Source organism: Arvicanthis niloticus, chromosome 16, assembly GCF_011762505.2.
Source record: "Arvicanthis niloticus isolate mArvNil1 chromosome 16, mArvNil1.pat.X, whole genome shotgun sequence".
Classification (NCBI taxonomy): domain Eukaryota; kingdom Metazoa; phylum Chordata; class Mammalia; order Rodentia; family Muridae; genus Arvicanthis; species Arvicanthis niloticus.
In genome coordinates, this window is record NC_047673.1 from 70,965,875 (window position 1) to 70,982,696 (window position 16,822).

A 16,822-nucleotide genomic window follows, 5' to 3' on the forward strand; every position below is an offset into this window, starting at 1 on the left:
TGTTTGAGAGTTCTTACTGCTTTCACAGGGGACCTGGGATTGACTCCCACCACCCACAAATAACCCAAAACCACCTCTAACTCCAGTCCCAGGAGATCAGAAGCTCCCTTCTGACTTCCATGGGCAACAGGAACACATGCCTGCATATATACACATAAAGGTAAAACACTCATATAAAACATACAAAAAAAATAAATAAATAAAATCTAAAAGAAAAATAAAATACAGCTCTACTTAGTAGAATTATGTAGTAAATCCCATAATGCATCTTGCATTGATATGAAGTTTACACCATTTGCCAGTCTGTGTATGAAAAGTTATTTAACTGAAAGTTGGAAAATTTAGCAATTCTGTGAGAACATATCTTTACAGATTAGAAACTTGACTTAACTAAAATGAATTTTTGAATCAACCAATCATCAAATCAGGCCAAAATCCTGCATTGTTGCCGTGACAGCTCATGCCTATAATCCATAAGTTAGAAGCTGAAGCTTGAAGTTAGTCAAAACTACAGTTAAAAAAAAAAACAAAAAAAAAAAAACAAAACGCCACCTCAAACAAAAAAAAAAAGAAAGAAAGAAAATTAAAGTAAATCCTAAATTGTATGTAATATTATAAAAAGAATGAGTTTATCATGGTTGACAGGAATAATAATGGTTTCAAATAAGGAAAAAGAACAACTGATTTAAAACAAAAAACCTGGATTTAGTACCTGCTTTGCAAAGCAGAAACCAACTTCTTAAACTTAGTGTATTTGATAACAAAGTAAGGAAACCTCCTACCCGAATTACACAATGCTGTATGTTACAATGACCTTTTATGACTTACCAACTTATACCACAAGTGTCACATAAATGCCAATGCCTTGGCGGGAACTGCAAACTTTTTCCATAAAGGACTAAATCTCAGTCATGCCACGGCATGAACACAAGGTAAGAGAAAGAACATTGAAGAGCACCTGAGTTTCAGAAGTGGGCTCGGCAACCAGCCTTTCCTCCTGATCCCCTTCAGAGGGCAAACCTTCAATCTCAAGCTTCTTCTGCTGCTGCTCCTGTTGTTTCATCAAGACCCTATTGACCGCACACATGGCCGCCTCTCGGCAAAGAGCCATCAGATCAGCACCAACAAAGCCTGGCGTTAGGTGTGCTAAGTGACAAAAATTAAAAGTTTCCGGAAGCCTCAGTTTTCGGCATAACGTTTGAAGAATTCTGCAGAAAAGACAGTTTAAAAACTTCAGACTCCATGACTATTAGTAAAAGTAAATTCCTACCTATATTTACTTGAAAGCTTATACATTAATCTGTACTGATGGTATCATAATGAATGCTACATAAGATGAAATAAATCACTCAATAAATGCTAATTACAACTACATGCCCAACTTTACTTATTCCAGAAAAGCTTATGCTAAGTATCTGTTTACTGGGAAGTATGCTATGTACTATAAAGACTATAAATGCAGGTTTGTTTCTTTTATCCACCTTCAAGTGTTTTGCAATATTGTAGAGGAAAGATCTTATGGGGGATATACTTACAAAGCAAATGTATTTACCAGAAAGAGAAACCTACTCAAACCATACTTCATACTACTCAGCACTAAAAGTTTGTTGTCCCCCCTCCTTCCACCCTTGAAGTGAGGTCTTAGTATGTATATAGCCCTTGTTGGCCTGCAACTTGATATGTAGAGCAGGCTGACCTTGAACTCAGACTACCTCTGTCATCCAAAAACTGGAATCACTGTCATGTTCTACCATGTCCAGCTCTACAAGTTATCTTTTACAAGCATATATTCACTATACAAAATGAAGGTTTCATAGTGGTATTTATCTTGGTACTTCAAACACCCAACACTGGATTTTGAGGCAGGATCTCATGCCACTCAAGATGGTCTCAAACTCTATATGTAGTGGAGGATGGCCTTTAACTCTTGATCCTCCTGCCTCTACCTACCAAGTACTAGGATTATAGATCTGTGCCACCATAATCAGCTAACATCATCTTATATTAGGATAGCTACTATTCCAATTTCCATCACTTACTGTTGTTCAGACCCTATATCATACATGTAAAACATTTCATTAAGCCCAACTGACATATGGTATGTGCCAATGTCATTTAAGAGATGCAGGTCCTCTTATGTTGCTCTGGCTAATTCTAAGTCCTCTGCTCAACTGATCTCTCTGACTCAGTTTCCTAAGTATAAGAGACTACATACAGGTACATGATACCACACCCAGCTTCTAATCTGTGTTTTTTTCAATTTTTTTAAGATGACATTCAAATAGAGTTAGACTTTAGTTTTAAAAGGTCTTTAAGGTACAACCATTTCCTACATCTACAGGCTTCAGGGTGAATTATATACAAAAAAAAAAAAAGGCATTCATACATGTAGAGGATTGTCAAAGAAACATATTTTGAGAATTCTAGTATATGCATATTTTACTAGCAAAGAAAAGTTATCTAATTTGGGTCTTTTCATGTAAGCTCTACCTGATGGATAAAAGACATTTACAAAACCTTATGAAGATGCAAACTATTAGGAGTTCCCAGAATAAACAGTCCAAGCCTTAACAATTCATTTGTTAAGTAATGGGACGGGTATTTAACAGGTTTGAGTTTTATTGTTTTTGACTGAGGTTTTGGAGACAGGATATCATATAATCCAGGCTGGTCCCATACTTGTTTATATAGCTCAGGTTAGCCTTGAATTCTTAATCCACTTACTGTACCTACTAGGTGCTGGGATTACAGGCAACCACATTTTATCTACCATGCTTAACTAATGTTCTAAAAAACATTTCCTTTTTTTTTTTTTTAACATAGCCCTGGCTGTCCTTGGACTTCAGAGATCCACTGCCTCTGCCTCTCAAGTTCTGGGCTTAAAGACACACATCTTTTTATTTTTTAGAACAACTTTAGTTCTACAGAATACTACAAAGTCAGTACAGAGAAGTTTGTATACCCCAACTCATTTCATGCTATTGAGAACAGTTTTTAGGTCTGGTCCAGTTTTTTACAAGATGTTCCCAATTGGGGTTTGTCTGATATCGTTTCTCATGTCCAGAATGGTTAGAAAGACCACAGAAGCAGTGTCATTCTCAACCTGTGACATGGCAGACATACTGACAGCACTGTGAACTTTGGGCTTGGCGGCTTATTCTAAGACAATACGTAAGTTTTCAATTATACAGTTATTCTTGCCCTCAGTGCTCTTGAACCGCACTCTTGAGAAAGAAAGAGGCCATCACCGAGTGGTAGCATGTCAACAGTATTAATGCTGATAAATCGACAGAATGTATTTGCAATTCTTGTCTCTCTCTGTGTGTGTGTGTGTGTATCTGGAGACAAGGTCTCACTCTGTAGGCCTGGCTGGCCTAGAACTAGCTTAGACAAGGCTCAGACTTATAGGTGTCTGCCTGCCCCTTTCCAATTATGTGTATATTCTTAAACATTCATTTACTGAAGCACTTATGTATACAGTATAAATTATTAAGTATGTGATTATCTGTGAGCCTGTCACAATTTATGGACAAAGAGGATAAATGGAAAGTAAACAACCCAGTAAAAGACACAAAATAAAAATAACTCTTCTTGCCAAAGAAATATAATAATGAGAAACAAGGTAATTTGCTTGCTGGAACACCAAAGAACCAAAGGGTTAGAACTGGAGCTATTAAAAGTGTTGGGTCAGAAGCATAGCATCAAAATCCAAAACATAAAAATCACCTGAAAACTCTGTAATATAGTAAGAACATGCGGGCATGTACTCCACCCTGTCAACCACAACTCCAGGAATGTGCTCTCTGAAGAAACCAAATCAAGAAGTAAAGCTCAAGGTTTGGCAGTCTATGTATGTAGTGTGCATTATTCTTCCGCCTCCTTAGCTTGCGTGTGTCAGAAGGACAGAAGACAGACTTACACTACACTATATAGTACCACAATACTGTCTGGAGACCCACACACAGACACATACACACATACATTTAATCTATGAAAAAAAGTGAAAAGAAGAAGGGATGGAAGAAGGAAAGAGAGGAGGAAGAAATGACAATAACCCTAACCAATCTCAGTCAGACTTAACTACATGCCAGGTAATGTTATTTTGCATTTACCTTATAGTTTCTCAGGTACATAATATAACACACACCAAAACAAACACACATACATACATACATGCAGAAGGAGTTAAAAAAAAAAAAAAAAACAACCCTCAGAAAAAAAAAAAAAAAAAAGTGCCTCAATGGTAAAGCACTTGCCTAGAATGTTGGAGGCCCCGGGGCTTTAATGATAAGGACTATAATAAATCCAACAACAAAGTTAACAAATAAAATACTGAAGTTTAAGAAAAGGGAAAAACTTGCAGAAATAAAGTCACCTTACCTAAAGTTAATGGTACAGTGAGCCTTGCTTTCACTTTTAACAGTGGCTGCAGTGCAGGATGTCAGAAGGGCATGTTTCCAGAGCATCAGCCGCTTCCTCTCTAGGGACTCTCTTTCCCTTTTAATAAAGTGCCTCTACTTCTATCGCTATCCATAGCTTTTGTTGTTGTTTTGTTTCTTAACGACTGGCAGTGCAGTAAGAAAACAAAATATAAGCCGGGCGGTGGTGGCGCACGCTGTTAATCCCAGCACTTGGGAGGCAGAGGCAGGCGGATTTCTGAGTTCTAGACCAGCCTGGTCTACAGAGTGAGTTCCAGGACAGCCAGGACTACACAGAGAAACCCTGTCTCAAAAAACCAAAAAAACAAAAACAACAACAACCAATATATATATATATTTTTCCAGTGAGTAAAGCAAAAATCTCACAATCCTTATGAGAACTGCAAGTATCACTATAATCCCACTATAAATTTTATTAAATACATATTTCATACATTTATGAATGTGTATTTCCTAGCTGTGTTTACTGATGGCCTATATAAAACTGACTAAACTCAGAGTAAGATCCATCCCCAGTACTCAGACTTGAACACTAATACCACTTGCCATTAAAAGAATAAACAGTCCTTAGAAGAGCAAGTCTTAACTTCAGGTCTAGCACAAAAAATAGAAATGACCATGGACATTGTGGTATCACAGTGCCCTAGTCAGGGTTACTATTTCTGTGAAGAAATACCATGACAAAAGAAACTTGAAGAGGGAAGGGTTTATTTAGCATATATTTCCACAGTTCTTATACTACTGTTCTTCATTGAAAGAAGTCAGGACATGATGTATAACAGAGCAGGGTCCTGGAGATAGGAGCTGACAGCACCATGGAAGGGTGCTGCTCACTGGCGTGGTTCTCATAGGTCTGCTCAGCCTGCTTAAAACAGAACCCAGGACCACCAGCTCAAGGGAGGCACTACTACCCTCCATGGGCTGTGTCCTCCCTCATCAATTACTAATTAAGAAAATGCCTTACAGCCAGATATTACACAGGCATTTTCTTAATTGAGGTTCCCTCCTTTCAGATTACATAAAACTAGCCAGGACACATCGTAAGAAAAACTATCAGAAGCTATAACATCAAAATGACACATCTTTTTGGCAGTCCAGAAAGGTTGAAACTGTTTGGTAATTGCTGACACTATGGAATAAATACGTGAAGTTCCATAATTGGAACAGCTTTAAAATACACCCAAAGATTCATGACCCTTCTCTTATTGGAAGATTCAGTGTATCTTTTCTTTGAAATTGGGCCAACCTTAATGACAAAACTATCTAGTATAGTGATTTTAATATTTTGTGACTTCTAAAGCTAGGTTTAAAAAGCAATGTTGGCCAAGCTTATTTGCAGAAAGCCTCTGACTGAAGACCTATGTGGCTATGAAGAAGCTCAAACTGTCCCAAAGAAGTTTGAAGCTAGACAAGAAAAAGGAGAGATGATTTTGTGTTTGTGTGTGTGTGTAGATACATAATATACATTATATATATTATATATATGTTTATATATTTTACACAGACACAAATATACCCATAACCTAAGCCTACCTCCTGCCTCATGCTCTTGCTTCAGCTACTGAAGCTACTTGACACCAACATGACACCACAAGATAGAACCACCTGGTTTACTCAGACCTTTCTAAACTGTTAATTCACAGAAATGACGAGTAACAACAAAGTGAATTGTTTAGGGCATGTCGTTTTTAAGGTGTTTTGTTTTGTAACAATGACAGGGAAAGGGACAATGACTTCCTATTCTTGAAATATTGACAATTGATGGGTTCTTGAAGGAAGGAGAGTTGGTTTTCTTTTAAGTGTATGTATGGCTCCTGGTAGGTTGATCCTGCTCTAGTGAATGGTCCCAAACCTTGCTTGAATATATGGGAAGCACAGACTCTGGGCTTTTATTTAAATAAAACCAAAAACAAACCAGAGAACATGAAGTTGGAAGGCGATGGGGCAGAAAGGGATGTATATGCAAGAAGTTTGAGCTAGGAGTGGGAGTAAATATGATCAAAACATATTATATGCATGAATGGACTTCTCAGAAAATATTATTATTCTAAAAAAAAAAAAAAAAAAAAAAAAAAACTTAAAACAGGTCTTTTTTAATGTACGATAGAAATTTCTTGCCGGGCAGTGGTGGCGCACGCCTTTAATCCCAGCACTTGGGAGGCAGAGGCAGGCGGATTTCTGAGTTCGAGGCCATCCTGGTCTACAGAGTGAGTTCCAGGACAAGCCAGGGCTACACAGAGAAACCCTGTCTCGAAAAAAACAACAACAACAACAAAAAAAAAAAAAAACAGAAAGAAAAAAAAGAAATTTCTTGTAAAGCAAAAGCAGGGTTGTATAGAGAGATGCTGCAGTGGTATGTAAACTGCTTTTGCAGAGGAGCCAGGTTTGATTCCCAGCATCCAATGGCAATTCACAACTGTCTGTAACTCCACATTCCAGTAGATCTAATACCCTCTTTCTGATCTCCATGGGCATCAGGCACATACATGATGCACAGACATACATGCAAGCAAAATACTCATAAACATTAAATAATATCTTTCTAAAAATATGTTTAAGAAAAAAAAATAAAGCATCAAGTTACCTTAAAACTTCTTTTCTAGGGCTAGGGCAAAGTTCAGTGAAAAAGAAGATACTAGCCAGTGCAAGCCTTGGGTGCAACCCCCAGCACGGTGCTGTGTTTTTCTGTGTCAAGACATTGTGCTAAGTTACATTAAGTTAATTTTCACAAGTCTTAAAGCATCACTAATAACATCATTAACATAAGGGGCTGGAGAAATGGCTCAGCAGTTAAGAACACTAACTACTCTTCCAGAGAGGTCCTGAGTTCAATTCCCAGTAACCACATGGTGGCTCACAACCATCTGTAATGGGATCCAATGCCCTCTTCTGGTGTGTCTGAAGACAGTGACAAAGTAATACTATATATAAAATAAGTAATTCTTTAAAATATTTTTACACATAAAGTAAATTACCTTCTAAGTTATTTTTGTGTAAAACTAAAGCTTGACTTAAGGGATAACTTACCATGGGATAACTTTCTGTACTGAAGTTGAGATTATAGACATATACCACTTTGCTCAGCTGCTTTGTATTTCATAAATAAATGAGTAAGATCAATATTATTTTGCTGGTTGTATTAAAGTATTAGTAAAGAAATTTTGATAAGTTATTTAAAGAATACGTATGAATATAATTAATCTATACAAATAACTCATGTCAAATAATAGTAATTTTTTAGAAAAATGAGGTGACATCAAACACTGGGAAGAAGGAAATGATGGCACAGACCTAAAGCTGACCATCTTCTCCATCCACCCTCACTTCTTCCCTTCCCTCTCAAGCAGCCATTTCCTTTCATTATTCATCACTCATCCTAAAGGTGACTAGTGATTATGTGATTTTAGTATCACAATTACCACAAAAAAATTGAAAATGTGGTAGTTCACAACATTAATTCACGAGATTTCTACTCTACTACCTTAAATGGCACATCTTCTTCTTTTTTTTTTTTTTTTAAGTTATTTTGGTTAGTATCAGCTGGACAGTTAAGTAGTTGTTTTTTTTGTTTGTTTGTTTGTTTGTTTTTAATTTATACATGTATACTGTCACTGTCTTCAGACACACCAGAAGAGGGCATCGGACCCCATTACAGATGGTTGTGAGCCACCATGTGGTTACTGGGAATTGAACTCAGAACCTCTGGAAGAGTAATCAGTGCTCTTAACCACTGAGCCATCTCTCCAGCCCTTAAGGGCACATCTTAATACACTCCTTAATACACTTAAGACACTCCTTAATACAGCTCCTTGCTCTTTCTGCATCAATCACTGAAGAGCATTCATTATCATCTTTTATGAGACCCACGGCCTTGGGCAGACTAGTGCAGTGATCCTCAGGCCTAACTAGTATATGGACTAGATGGCACAATACTTCTCCACACCTACAGACACGGCTCCTTAAGGTGATGAGCCAATTAACAAAGGCATTAAGAGTATCAGACAAACAGCTATCAATAAACACAATGTTACTGGATAAACTAAAACAAATGCCCTACTGAGTTATTTTGTTAAACATTGGTTTATGTTTTTCTTTCCAAATCAATTTGAGAGAGAAAAGGGAAAGAGCTCAGGGTAGGTTGTTTGCCAACACATTTGAGGTCTGTTCAATTCCCAACACACACACACACACACACACACACACACACACACACACACACACACACACACAAAACCCAATGAAGAGACAAGAGACAGAGAAAGAACAAGCATCAACTACATGGTATTTCTTAGCACTTATTTTCAAAACATGTTACTCAGCTCACATAGTGGTACACAAACAACATTGTTCTATAAGAATATACCTTTTTCTCGATGCCTCATCTGGGATACCCAAGCAGATTTCTCGGTCAAACCTTCCTGCACGTCTCAAAGCAGGATCCAATGAGTCTGGCCGGTTAGTAGCACCAACAACTAGGACCCGAGCTGTAGCTGCCACGTTATTTAGATCTAAGAACCAGATGTGGAAGACAGAACAAGACAGCTGATATTTGAGGACAGCAATGCTTATACAAATGATTTAAAGATTGGAGAGAATTTGTGTACTCTGATATACAAATATTTATAAACATTGTTTACGTAACAAGTGTGAAGATAAAGACTGCCTTTCTTAACAGCAATTCACAATCTACTGAGGACTATAAAGTGTATGAATAAGAAAACATAGTGTAAGACATATTTCAAGAAGTTTAATAACATTTAGCATAAACTAAGTACTGCAATAGAGCAAGAGAGGGGACAATGGTGGCTTCACAGAAAAAAACACTCAGGAAAGCCTAAAGGACTAGTATGGTTTCCATGAGCAGAGGCAGAAGTTCTACAGAGAGCAGCAGCATGAGTGAGTGACAGCACACAGGGGCACATGCTAGGCATGCCCAGATAACCTGAACAGCCCAGCAGTGGGGCCTGGGGAAGACAGCAATGCTGTCCCACAAGGACGGCCCAAGTGCTGCAGAGATGTCTCAGCGGTTAACACCTGACTGCTCTTCCAGAGGTCCTGAGTTCAATTCCCAGCAACCACATGGTGGCTCACAACCACCTGTAATGGGAGCCAATGGCCTCTTCTTGTTTCAAAAAAAAATGAGGAAAAAAAAAAAAAGGAACAGCCACTCTAGCTTACGTAAGAAATAGATTTTTAGAAATGAGCAGAATACAGGTTTTAAATTTTGTCTTTCACAAATATTCTGTCAGTTTTATTTTTGGTAAATGTTCTATCAGCTGAACTAGAATTAAATAGGACAGAGTCTAGGTTATACTGCCTCATAGGAATAACATGGTATTCAAATGCTAAGTACAATGTTATTAATGGATATATTATCTGATTAGAAAGAATCGATGAAAAGCTTTTCTAGAATATAGGCTTCAAAAACATGACAGAAAAAAAATAGCAAAATAGCATCGGGCACAAGTAATAGATAGCTTACAGAGCAATACCAGCTCTCAAGTTCAGCCCTGACAGAAAAGGTTAAGTACAACAAGTCATTTATAATTGGGAGCTGTAAGAAACTTGCCATACGTGTGTGTGTGTGTGTGTGTGTGTGTGTGTGTGTGTGGAGAGTTAGTGATGTAATATTTCAAATTAACTTTCCTTTTTTACTTTGTTTTGAGACAGGTTCTCACTCTGTAGACCAGGCTGGGCCTGAAATCACTATGTAACCCAGTCCAGCTACAATGCATGTCTATTATTCTGTCCTAGCCGATGTGTCTGGATAATACATTACAGAAGTATGACAATACAACACGTGCTATTTCTTGACCTATGACCATGAGGGATCTTAAGGTCTCTTAGGCTCTGCATTCACATATACCCCCACAAACGCGCGCGCGCACACACACACTTAAAATAATTGTTTGTGGAAGGGGGATAGAGACAGGGATTCACTTTGTAGCTCTGGCTGGCTTGGAGCTCACTATGTAGATCAGGCTAGACTTGAATTCACAGAGATCTGTCTACTTCTGCCTCCTGAGTGCTGGGATTAAAGGCATCATGCCAGGCTACAAGTAAGAATATTTTCTTAAAAGGTAAATATAAATGCATTAAAACTTCAACATTTCTTATTAAGGATATCCTTAAAGGCCAACAGTAGGTACTATGCAGCCCTGAAAATCATACACAGCAAAAGCAAACCATTACATGAGTACACACATATTTTAATACTATAGAGTTGGAACACAGCTCGGGTAGAAGAGTGCTTGACATGCAAGTATGAGATCCTGAATTCAATCCCCAAAACCCACATTTAAAAAAAAAAAAAAAAAAAATGCATTCAATGTGGCAGACTTGTAATCCAGTGCTGAGGAAGTGGAGACAGGCAGATCCCTGGAACTCACTGGTCAGCTAGCCTAGCGTATTCAGTAAGTAAGCACCAAGCCAATTCAATTAATGGTGGTCCCTAAAGAATGCTACCTGAGATTGACCTCTGGCCTCCCTCCCCACATACACATGTACACTCACACACAGATACACCCACATACAAACATACATACATACAAACACACATACATACATACAAACACACATAAACGGTAGAATTTGAAATGAATGGAAAATCCTGTTTTATGAGATTCACTATTTAAGTGGTTCATACATACATGTATGACTTGCATTATTTTAAGAAATACATTATCTTAAAATGAATTCATTATTTACCATCCATGCAGGTTAGAAGCTGGGCTACGATTCTTCGTTCCATATCTTTTGAAGCAACTTCTCTTTTGGGGGTAATTGCATCAATTTCATCAATGAAAACAATACATGGTGCATTTGACTAGAAATAAAAATACCAAACCAAAAAAAAAAATTATATATATATATATATAAACTATAAAATAAATTCCCTATATTGGTGTATAACGTTTATGTATTCTTTCGATTTTTAAAACTAAAAGGTTTAGTCACCAACAGAATAACCATGAAGAAGGCAATTCACAATAATGCTTTCCGACTGTTATCAGAGAACCAGATGCTTAAATAGAAAGGATTGTGGTTTATGAAATAGTCTTCTGAAACTGTTCTGTAATTAGGCATACTTGTATGCTACATAATATAAGCAGTCAATTTGAAAGTTCTCAACTAAGCATAGTAGCACCCAATAAGAATTCTGGCACTTGGAAAGATCAAGACAAGACTTCAAGGATTTCCTAGGCAACATTTCTAGTTCTAAGCCAGACTGAGACTCTAACTCAAATTGACAAACAGCAACAAAGAGACTAACATGTCTGCACACATACACACACACAATAAGGATTAAGTGAAAAACAAAAACCTAGACTTATAATCCCAATCTTTCTTAGTCACTCCATTGTCAAAATAGTGACACTTATTGTGCTAAAAGTCACACACTATCAGTTCAAAATGACCCCAAGTAACAGATACTTGGCCCATCACTACTGGCTCTTGGCCAAATCTTCCTCTTGGCAATGTTTGCAAAGAGCACCTACAATTGCTAGATCAGAAACAAAATTAAAAGTACAGAGCAAAGGTCTCAGAAAATAAACCCATTATTTTTCGTCACTGACCTGGAAAACTCAGTGGGAAAGAATAAGTGATGATAATCAGACCTTAGCCTAAAGAGGGGTAACGTTAGAAAACACCTACCTAGCCTGACAAGGCTCTGTTATCCACTTGGATTAGGGAGTGAGTGCAGAAAATGAAGGTGTAAAAACACCCGCATCAGCAGTGCTGCTTAGTGCTGCTTTACAGGGAAAATCGACTTGAACTCAGGACCTAAATATGCCACTTTGCATCCACGTTTGCCATTGTGTTTGCCATATACACAAACATTTCCATGGTGGTCTGAATGAGAAAGCCCCCCACACTAAACAGTGAGACTTTCAAAAATTAATAATCACTCTTATAATTTATACTTACTATAAGTATATAGTACTTAGTAATATTTCTGCTAAAACACATTTTTCTCCTTATTTCACATCAGCTTCGGGTAGTTAAAATGGTTATGTATATGAGCAATTATGAGCCTCAGGTGCAAATAAAGACATAAAATTAAACCCAGTATGGTGGCATACAACTGTAATTTCAACACTTGGGTAGAAATAGGAGGATCAACAGTTCAAAGTCATCCTCAGTAACACAAGAAGTTTGAGTCCACACTGGGTTACATAAAACCCTGTCTGAAAGGAGTAGGTAAGGAAGGAAATGTGACACAAAGACTTCTTATCATTTTTTAGTTTTAGTTCAGTGGTGATTCATGTCTGCTCAAGTGCAAATGTCATGATTAACAGGACTCTTGCTATGTACTAGATACAATGTTAAAGGGTTTAAAATAATTCTTTTAACTGGGCATGGTGCTGTATACCTATAATCACTTGGGAGACTGAGGTTAGAAGGTTGGTTGTCAGGAATTTAAGGCAGGCTAGACAACATAACAACACACCATCTGAAAAAAAAATAATGAATCTTCTGATTTAAATGCTCAGTGACCCTATGAAAATTGGGTATTTTATCATCACAGGTTACTGTTACGAAATAGAGGGGAAAAGTCTCTTCCCATCACATTATGTGACAACACTGAACTGGTCCTCAACTTTTTCAGTGAGAAGGCAGACATTTATACAATGAAAAGGCAGACATTTACCATACTATGCTGAAGATATAACTTTAACTGGATTCCAATACCCTCTTCTAAATTGTATAACAGTACCTGTAGACAGGTATAATCTCTCTCTGTCTCTGTCTCTGTCTCTCTCTCTCAGAATTTTCTTTTCACCCCTCTAATCATATAAACAGCACTGATCCTGAGTCTTACAGTGCTTGCATAATTCTAAGTATGATAATTCTAATGGTGTTTGCAAGTTGTTCAGACATGAGCTGGAGAAAAAAAGTAAATGAAGCATCTCCAGGACAGTATGTTCTGAGCACTTAACTCTGGGTATGACAGCCCAAAGCTTGTCACTATAAGCTTGTCACCTATATACTTCATTTCATATGAAACATTACATAACCAAGAATCTATATCACTAAATTCACTTTAAATTTACCACTAGACATTTTTACAAAAGGAAGGTCAGTGAGCAGGATAAAGAATTCTAGTGTCAGAAAAGCAAACTCTACTGAAAGCTTACAGCAGGTAACAAGGTATAATCAATAGCTGACTCACCACAGCCTGGTCAAATAAATCTCTGAGCTTTTGCTCAGACTCTCCAGAAACTCCTGACACAATCTCTGGAGCAGCCACTTTCAGAATCGGCAAGTCAAGTTCCTATGTACAAATACAGAAAAGAATGACCAAAGGTTAAATAAAATTTAAGTTCCCCACATTCTTTTTATCTAATCTGTCCCACTAAAACTAGGGAGGTTTCTTTCTTAAAGTTTCTAAAAACCATTTATTATTTATTGTGCATCCATTCATGTATGTGTGCAGGTATGTTTGTGCCATTGTGTACACATGGAGGTCAGAAGACAACCTGTCAAAGGTAGTTCTCTTTTTCCACCTTTGTTTCCTGTTTCAATAGAGGGTCACCAAGCATCGTGGAAAGCAACTTTACCCACTGAGCCATCTTTCTAGACTCTACAATTTCCTAAGAAATTTCATTTCTGTATGTGAGTCCAATGACAAACACTATTTAAAAGTATGGAGAGATAGCTCAGCAGTTAAGAGCACTGACAGGGCAGGGTGGTGGTGGCGCACGCCTTTAATCCCAGCACTTGGGAGGCAGAGGCAGGAGGATTTCTGAGTTAGAGGCCAGCCTGGTCTACAGAGTGAGTTCCAGGACAGCCAGGACACAGAGAAACCCTGTCTCAAAAAAACAAAAAACAAAAACAAAAACAACAAAAAAAAAAAAGCACTGACAGGGCAGCTTATAATGGTGTATAACTCCAGCTCCAGGGAACCCTATGTTCTCTTCTGACTTCCATGGACATCAGATATGCATATGGTACATAGACATACATGCAGGCAAAATACTCACAAAGATAATACAATAAACAATTTAAAAAAGAAAAATCAGCCGAGTGGTAATGGCGCACAACTTTGATTTCCTCCCTGCACTCAGGAGGCAGAGGCAGTTGGTTCTCTGAGTTCAACACTAGCATAGTCTAAAGAGAGAGTTCGAGGACAGCCAGGGCTACAGAGAGAAACCCTGTCTCAAACAAACAAACAAACAAACAAGTCTATGGATTTATTCACCAGTTGTAGTGACTTATACCTGTAATATCAGCACTTGGGAGACTAAAGCTTTGGGTTCAAGGTTGGTTTGGCAAACAGTGGGAAACCCTAACTTTAAAGAAACCTAGGGATTTACTCAAACACAAAAATGCATCTTATGGCCTGCTATGCAATGGCCATAAGACAAATTTATTTTTAAAAAGACAAATCAAGTTGCCTTTAAAAAGTAAGTTTGTTCTATTAATGACTAGAATAATATGCTATCCTGCTAGTTAAAGTTCCTTGGACTATTTTATTTTACACTTTATCATGAAATTAGTTTCCAAAAAATTTGATAGGACAAAATCAGGACTGCTAGCTCTTTATTTTGCAAAATAAGTGGGGTTTTTTTTTTGTGTGTGTGAGTGTTTGTGGGTACAGAGGTAGGTGTGGTTGATACAAGAAGAAATATGCAAAGTTTAAAGGATAGCTTTAAACTTACAATCCTCTTGTAGTCCAAGCAATACTGGATTTTCAAGTGTGTACTACAAATCTAACTGATCTTTTAAAAACTATTTTAGAAGGGTATTTTAACAGTGGAAATTTTAAATAAATTTAGCTCTAAGAGAAAAACCATTATTTTGCATGTTTTGCTGATTTTAAGAATGACTAAGATAAGAGAATAGCTACAATGTAAACTAAATGTTTAAGAGTTTTTACAGTTTTGCTTCTGATCCATTTTGTCACAGACACAATAACTGCATTCATTAAACATCACCACCCCCAGCATAAGCAGCAGCAGGAAAAAGTAAATGAAGGAAGCTGGGGCGGGGATGGCTCCATGTGCCTAATGTTCGGGGCAGCCTGAGAACCTGTGTCTGGAAATAGTGCTGATGTAAAAGCCAGGCAGTGAGCTCCACATCTGTAACCCCAGCACGGGCAGAGTGAAGGATGACCCCTGGAGTTTGCTAGGTTGCAGGTCCAGCCAAATCAAGTGTGATCCAGGTTCAAACAGAAACCCTTGTCTCAAAACAACAAAAAGACAATGAGGAAAATGATGGGGGAGGAAAAAAGAGAAGGAGAGGAGGAAGAAGGAGAATCTCTTACCGATTAAATTTGCTTACTAAAAAAATACCAGGTCTAGCTGGAATTGACCAAAGAGAAAAACAAACAACAACAACTAGAAATCCAGCAGCCAATAGCCTTACCCCAGCTATTGCATGTGCAAGTAATGTCTTCCCACAGCCTGGTGGCCCATGCAGGAGAACACCACGAGGCGGCACGACGCCAAGGTGCTGGTATACCTCTGGGTGACGCATGTGTATGAGCATCTTGCAGACTTCCTGTCAAGGAACAAGCATAAAAGATATCTTCCTCAGCCCAAGAAAGAAAGAGTCAATGTATAATGAAATGCCCATTTTTTGAACACCAAAATATACTAGACAGAAGACAGACAGGCGTAGGCTGTGACCTGAGCTGAATCCCAGCATCACACACTATGTACATAACTTCTGTGACATCTCCATGCTTCTATTGCCTAAGCTATAAAAGTGTCTCTCATAAAATACAGTGACTGTAACAGAGAAGACACTAGAAAGCTGCCATGATCATTATTAATGTCATTAATGTTAGCACTGTCAGAACACTGTAACTTACAAAGCATGTACTTCACATACACTATAACTAAAGACGTAAAAAGACAGAAAGCTTCATTTTCTTTTGGTACCCTGAAGGGTCAGGTTTGTTCACCTCACCTTCACAGTATTTTTTTCTATACTTATTTCACAGTAAAAACCAAAGGACTGGAGAGGTGGCCCAGGGGTGAAGAAGAGCACTGGCTGCTCTTACAGAGCATCTGGGTTCGTTTCCTAACATCTACATGGTGGCTCACAACCATCTGTTAACACCAGTTCCAGTGAATCTGACCTCTTCTAACCTGAAGGCACTAGGCATGCAACAGGTATGCAAACATACATGCAAGCAGAACACCTATATACATAAGATATGTTTTAATTTAAATTAAAAATAGGTAGGCTTTTTAGTGTAAATGTTTAACAATATATGCATTTCAAGTAATGCCATTTCTCAGTTGGCACTAACTTTTAATGTTGCATCATTGCCTCCAACATCTTCAAACTTCACATTGGAAATCTGCAACTCTGTACTCCTTGCTTTAGCTGTTAAACAAAAAAGATAAAAAGATAGGTGTTTCCAAACAAAC

General features: G+C 37.8%; 1 protein-coding gene across 6 annotated transcripts in view; it reads right to left on the reverse strand.

Moving 5' to 3' along the window:
- Positions 1-16,822, reverse strand: part of Nvl (nuclear VCP like) — a 53,382-nt gene that overhangs the window by 23,026 nt on the left and 13,534 nt on the right. For all 6 annotated transcript variants that reach the window (XM_076914619.1, XM_034520671.2, XM_034520672.2 and 3 more), the window contains 6 exons: positions 16,702-16,778; positions 15,810-15,944; positions 13,615-13,716; positions 11,148-11,265; positions 8,803-8,947; positions 959-1,208 (listed from right to left, as the gene is read on the reverse strand). In XM_076914619.1, the coding sequence (XP_076770734.1) occupies positions 959-1,208; positions 8,803-8,947; positions 11,148-11,265; positions 13,615-13,716; positions 15,810-15,944; positions 16,702-16,778 (827 nt within the window). The remainder of the gene's footprint in view (positions 1-958; positions 1,209-8,802; positions 8,948-11,147; positions 11,266-13,614; positions 13,717-15,809; positions 15,945-16,701; positions 16,779-16,822) is intronic.